The sequence below is a fragment of the Colobus angolensis genome, unplaced genomic scaffold (assembly GCF_000951035.1).
Source record: "Colobus angolensis palliatus isolate OR3802 unplaced genomic scaffold, Cang.pa_1.0 Scaffold143, whole genome shotgun sequence".
In the NCBI taxonomy this organism is placed as follows: Eukaryota; Metazoa; Chordata; class Mammalia; order Primates; family Cercopithecidae; genus Colobus; species Colobus angolensis.
In genome coordinates this window covers 2,294,307-2,300,716 of record NW_012114522.1, presented here as the reverse complement: position 1 = coordinate 2,300,716, position 6,410 = coordinate 2,294,307, and the positions used below count along the sequence as shown (strand labels likewise).

Sequence of the window (6,410 nt, the reverse complement as noted above, 5' to 3'; positions counted from 1 at the left end):
TGAGCCGAGATCGTGCCGCTGCACTCCAGCCTGGGCAACAGAGCGAGACTCTGTCTCAAAAAAAAAAAACAAAAAACAAAAAAACCAAAAAAAAAAAACAAGGAGAAGAACCTTGGGAGGGAGAAGGATGATGAGGGCATGTCATAGAGACACAAGGCCCAGCTGAAAGGGCTCCCTGGGGCCAGAGCTGGAGCTGTTTGAGCAACAAAATATCAGAACAGTCTGCAATTACAACTGAAGTATAAAATAAATATTTATAAGCTCATAGTGATATAAATAAATGATTGAATGAGTAAATAATGGAGGGGAAGAGACAAACGTCTCCCATGCTAATGAATTCCAAATCATAGATGTGGCTCTTCCATCTTCGAGGAGGAGGGTAACTCCCACCCCTCAAGCGTGGGGGTGTGCGTGGTGACTTCCTTCCAAGAGGACAGTGCAGAAAGGAGAAGAGTGACTCCACCAGGGAGGGCCTGACATGCAGGACCCTGGCTGGGAAGGAAGGGCAGTGCCATCGGTGACAAGTCTGCTGATGGCCAGCGCTTGGCCTGATGTCCCTCACTCACCCCTGCAGCCTTCCTCCCAAGAACCCACAACCCCATCTGATGCCCAGAAAATCATCAGACAGACCCACGTTCAGAGGCATCCTCCAGCGTGCCTGGCCAGCCCTCCTCAGAGCTCACAAGGTCATCCAACACAAGCAAAGTGCCCAAACTGTCCCAGCCTAAGATGTACCGTGGTGTCCTGGTGGGATCCTGGGACAGGAAAAGGAAATACTGGTGGAAGCTGAACAAAGCATGGCGTTTGGAGAACATTAACGTGCTGATGCTGGCATCCTCCTTGTGGTGAATGTCCCAGGCTAATGCAAGGTGTTAATAACAGGGGAACTGCGCATGGCGTAGACAGGAACTGTGAGGCTCAGCTAAAACGCCCCATCCTGTATGGAAGCATCCTGCAGTGTGTGGCGAAGAACAGGGCTCTGGAGTCAAACACTCGGCTCCTGACCTCGGCTCTATCCTGACCATCTGTGTGACCTCCCTGTGCCTCACTGTCCCCGTCTAGCAAGCAGGAACTCGCTCGGCTATCTGTGCAACTTTTCTGTAAATCTGAAGCTATTCTATCAAAGTAAAAAAGTAAATTCCTTCTAGCTCCACCACTTAAGACCAATCATTCTTACATCCCACCAAGCTGCTTTTCATTCTTATTTCTGGCCATTCCCTGTTGATAAAAATATACCTACTTACCCACTCACTCGTCATTAACAGAATCCTAACAGACCGCGTTATCACCGTGTCAATGCGGTACGCACAGTAAGCGTACTTCCTTGTAATTTTGCACCCTGCTGTTTTTCATGAGCACATAAGCTCCCCAGTCGTCACGTGTTCTTTGCCAACATTATTATGTAATCGAAGGCTCCTCTCAGTTCTTCCTTGTTTGTTTTTTTTTTCCTACGGATAAACCACACCAAGAGGCACAGCTCTGAGCACACACCTTCGTCCGCATTTCGGGGGCCAAAGTCGTCCAAGGAATCGCTCTCCACGGAGGCCACGTTGTTCTCCGTCAGGCCCTTGGTGTGCGGGGAGAGCAGGGTTTTGTGTTAGCGGAGATTAGTGACCGTACCTGGGAAGTGCATGAAGGTTTCCCTGGAAAGAAAGAATCTATGGGATCACCATTCATTCACTTAAAGGCGGGCACCCCAGGCAGCCTATTGATTTTGGCTCCGTGAGTTTAACTGTCTTCTGGAGATATTCTGGGGTCTGGCAAGACCACCGTAGTTGCCTCGTGCCATTGCCCACTGCCCTCCCCAGGAAAGCTGTGCTCATCTTCAGCAGGGCTGGTCCTACCCAGCCCCACGCAAGGCCCCAGCTTAAACACCCCATCCTGCATGGGCGCACCCTGCAGTGTGTGGCTAAGAACAGGGCTCTGGAGTCAAACGCTTGGCTCCAAAGGGAGACTTCCTTTGGACCTGGCTTTGGGTCCCCTGTGAGGATGAGAACCATGTCCAATACAGCCACAACTGCTCTCCTGCCTCACCCCCATACCTGCAGTACCCAGTGCCTGGGTAAGCCAGGACTGTACATGTTTGTTGAATGAGGGAATGAATGAATGAATGAATGAATGAGGGAATGAATGAATGAGGGAATGAATGAATGAATGAATGAGGGAAGGAAGGAAGGAAGGAAGGAAGGAAGGAAGGAAGGAAGGAAGGAACAAACGAACAGTGTGTGCTTGTAGGATCAGAGCGAGGGGTGCACACTCAGTCTCTGGGTAACCTGGTTCAAATTCCATGGCTGTGTGATCTCAGGTAAGTTTTGTCTGCCGCCTTGTCTGCCAATTGCAAAACAAAATGGCCCCGGGGCCACCTGTGAGTGTCTGGGTGTCTGTCATTCTGAATGTAGAGATGTGATGTCCCGAATCTGACCAAGCCACCAAACCCAGCTGGGATAAGGGCATCTCCTCCTAAATGACTCACTCCTGTGTGGGCCCCTTTGAAAACCAAAACCAGGCCACCCCTCCCTTCGTCACGTCTCCCTAGAGACCTCCCGCCCCAAATAACAGGATCCCTGGTTGGCAGAGCTCTTGTGTGTGTTTCCTGGGGTTGCTATTGCAAAGACCCACAAACTAGGGGGCTGAAAACAGCAGCAACATATCCTCTGATGGGATGGATACCAGGAGTCCAGGGTGTTGGCCGGGCTGGTACCTTCTAGGGGCTCAGAAGGACTCTTCATTCTGTGCCACTCCCAGCGTCCCGGGCTGCCGGCAGTTCATGGCCGTGGTGACGTCCGGGTGCGTCCCCCAACTCTGTGCCTCTCCCAGCGTCCTGGGCTGCTGGCAGTTCAAGGCCATGGCGACGTCCAGGTGTGTCCCCCATCTCTGTGCCTCTCCCAGCGTCCCGGGCTGCCGGCAATTCATGGCCCTGGTGACATCCAGGTGTATCCCCCGTCTCTGCCTGTGTGTTGCCTTCTCTCTGCGTTCCTACCTACCCTCTCCATATAAGGACACCAGTCATTGAATTTAGGGTTTACCCTAAATCCAGATGGCCTCATCCTGAGATGCTTAGCCACGTCTCCAAAGACCCTATTTCCAAATAAGATCACAGTCCCAGGTGCTGGGGGTAGGGATGCTGACGAATCTTTGTGGGGTCACCATACAACCCACTGTACCACTGTCCGAGGCTTTGCAGACCCAACCCCTGGCTGCTGCTCCAGCCCCATGTCTGCCTCCCACTCAGTTCCCTTCATCAGCCCCTGAGTTCCCCGGGGACCCCCAGCTCAGTAATCTCTGCTGAAGGTAGTGGGCCCCACCCAGTCACTCCCTCCCCGTCCATCCCTGGTCCTGCTTTGAGGCAGTTTTCCCTGAAACAGAATTTTAGACAGGGTTTTTGAGTGCTCACCTGTCTTGGCTCTCGGGAATGGATTCGAATTCATGGCAGAGGCCGTGGACCCTTCATTTACAGTGGAGCCTCAGTGCCCAGAACAGTGCCTTGCACTCCATGAGTGAATGAATGAATGAATGAATGAATGAATGACTATGATTAGCACTGAGCCAGCTGGGTTTGGGGGAAACCTGCCATTTCTGCAGCACCCCCTCCCTGGCGTGTGGGGGGGCCCCAGCCCAGGCACTCATGAATGAATGAATGAGTGAATGAATGAATGCCTAAATGTATGGCTACAGTTAGGCTGAGACGGCTGAGTTGGGGGTGGACCTGCCATTTCTGAGCACCCCTCCCTAGTGTAAGGAGAAGCTTGACCCAGGCACTCCATGAATGAATAAATGAATGAGTAAATGGCTATGATTTGCATTGAACCAGCCGGGGTGAGAGTGGACCCACCATTTCTGGGCACCCCTCCCTGGTGTGTGGAGAAACCCGGCCCAGGCACCCCATGAATAAATAGACGGATGAGTGAATGGCTGTGATTCACGATGAGCCGGTCAGGTTGGGGGTGGACCCGCCATTTCTGGGCATCTCCTCCCTGGTGTGCAGGGGTGAGGGGCTGGTCCCGAGACTCCATGAATGGATGGCTGTAGTTAGGCTGAGCTGGCTGGGCTGGGGGCGGGCCCGCCGTTTCTGGGCACTCCTCCCTGGTGTCAGGGGTCAGAAGGGAGAGGCACACCCAGCCCAGGCCTCACAACCCCCTTTCAGATGTTGGAGGAGAGGTGCACCTGGCCCGGGCCTCACCACCCGCTTTGTGTTTCAGGTCATCCTTGTCAGCTCCTCACTCAGTGACCGGGACCAGAGCCTGTTCCTCAGCGCGGACGAAGGCGCCACCTTTCAGAAGCAGCCCATTCCCTTCTTCGTGGATACTCTGATTTTCCACCCTAAGGAGGAGGACAAGGTGCTTGCCTACACAAAGGAGAGCAAGGTAAGCTGTATGGATGCCTCTTGCCTGGCGTGTGGGGCTGGGGTCTGCTTGACCCACCTGGAGGCGAGTGCCCACTTGGAGCGGACCCAGAACCCCTGGGCTGGCTGCGGAGGAGCCTCCTGGGGCTGGGGGCTGGGACGCCGAACCCCGCCATTGCCCTCTCCTTGGTGCCCCCTCGAGGGACTGTGCCCACTTGGCTGTGCTGTGGGAGCTGAGTGAAGTGGTCAGGTGGGCAGTGCACCAGGCTCGGAGGTTCAAGAGAGGAACCAGTGAGTAGCAGGCGATTAGGATCATGCCACTCGCCATCCCTCTCTGCACACCAGTCACAAGGGCCTTTCTCCACTTCCAGAACATTCCCCGCACTCTCATCACACCTCACTAGGCCTTTCCCTCAGTCTGGAATGCTCTTCTACCCTCGCCGAGAGCAGTGACTTGTTCTTCCCCAAATCAGCGTCTCCTCCTCTGGGAGCTGTGTCCGTGGGGCTCAGCAGGGAACTGAGGCCTTTTCCCTGGGTGAGTGGGAGAGCGGGGGTCCAGCCTGGTGGGGAGCACTGGGCTGCATCTGCAGGGAGGGATTCACCTGGGTTCTGAGGCTGGGGAGGGAGAGGGCCTGGGGGCTGGGGAGGGCCCAGTAGGAAAAGGCTGGAGGAAAAGTCTTTGTTCCTTTCCTGAAGCCGTGGGAACAGATGGCCACAGGCTGTGGTTTAAGCAACAGAAACTTATTCTCTCACAATTCTGGAGGCCCCCATTCCAAAACCAGCATCGCTGGGCCAAGATCAAGGTGTCAGTGGGGCCGTGCTCCACCACTTTAGGGAGGAGTCCAACCCTGCCTCTTCCAGCTGCTGGCAGCGGCCAGTATCTCCTGGCTGTGGCCGCACCTCCATACCTTCAGGTTTCAAATCTCCTCTGCCCCATCTCCACACTGCCTACTGTGTGTGTGTGTGTGTGTGTACGCATGTGTGTGAGTGCATGTGAGTGCGTGGGTGCGTGTGAGACTGAGTGTGAATGTATGAGTATATGTGGATGTGAACGTGTATGTGAGTGTGTGGGTGAGGTGTTTGAGTGTGAGAGTGGGTGTGAGGGTGTATTTGAGTGTGTAAATTGTGGGTATGAGTTAGGGTGTGTGTGTGATTGTATGAGTGTGTGTAGGGTGTGGATGTGTGCATGAAAGTGTATGTGAGTTTGTGGGTGTGTGGGTGTGTTTGTGAGAATGTGTGAGTGTGGGTGTGAATGTGAGTGTGGGTGTGGGTGTCAGCACATGTGCGTGTGAGTGTGAAAGTGCATGTGTGGGGAGGTGTGTACGTAAATGTGCATGTGTGAGAGTGTATGTGTGTGGGTGTTTAGGAGTGTGAAACTGTGAGCATCTCAGCGTGTGCGTGTGTGGGAGTTGTGTGTGTGAGAGAAGCTATGGGAACATGTGTGTTTGTGTGAGTGTAGATGAGTGTGTGGTGGTGTGTATGAGCATGTGTGGGTGTGAGAACCTATGTGAACGTGTGTGAGTGTGTGAGGGTGTGTGAGTATGTGGGGGTGTGTGAATGGGTGTGTGTGTGCGAGCCTATGTGAGCGTGTGTGTTTGTGTGAGTGTATGGGGATGTGTGTGGGTGTGTGTGAATCTTCCTCTGCCCCTACTTTCTGTAAGGACTCAGGGGCTTTCGTTTAGGGCCCACACAGATAGCCTGGGGTGATCTTCACATCTGGAGACCTCAGCAATCCCATCTGCAGGCTCCCTTTCTGCCCTGTGAGGTAATGGTCCCAGGTTCTAAGGATTAGTACGTGGATACCTTTTAGAGGCCACTCTGAACCTAGCACCTCTGCCCAACAGGAGGTGTGGGCTCCACAGTTGCAGGAAGGGTCCTAGTAGGAGGCCTGGCTCTGCGTAGAGCAACTGAACCAAACTGTGGCTGAACAGTCAGGGAACGAGAGGAATAGCACATGCCTCTCTCTCTCCAATGCACTGAGGCTTCCCACAGGCAGAATCCAATCAGAGGCCAGAGGAAAGAGGCTGTGGATCTGTCTACACAGGTCAGTCTCAGGGCCAGAGAAGGG

The 6,410-nt window shown here is 53.9% G+C and overlaps 1 protein-coding gene across 1 annotated transcript in view; it reads left to right on the top strand.

The window, feature by feature from the left end:
- SORCS2 (sortilin-related VPS10 domain containing receptor 2) overlaps nt 1-6,410 on the top strand; it is a gene marked incomplete at its 5' end in the record, with an annotated part of 563,000 nt that overhangs the window by 454,689 nt on the left and 101,901 nt on the right. Inside the window, one exon of the mRNA XM_011935447.1 lies at nt 4,200-4,364. Within this exon, the coding sequence (XP_011790837.1) occupies nt 4,200-4,364 (165 nt within the window). The remainder of the gene's footprint in view (nt 1-4,199; nt 4,365-6,410) is intronic.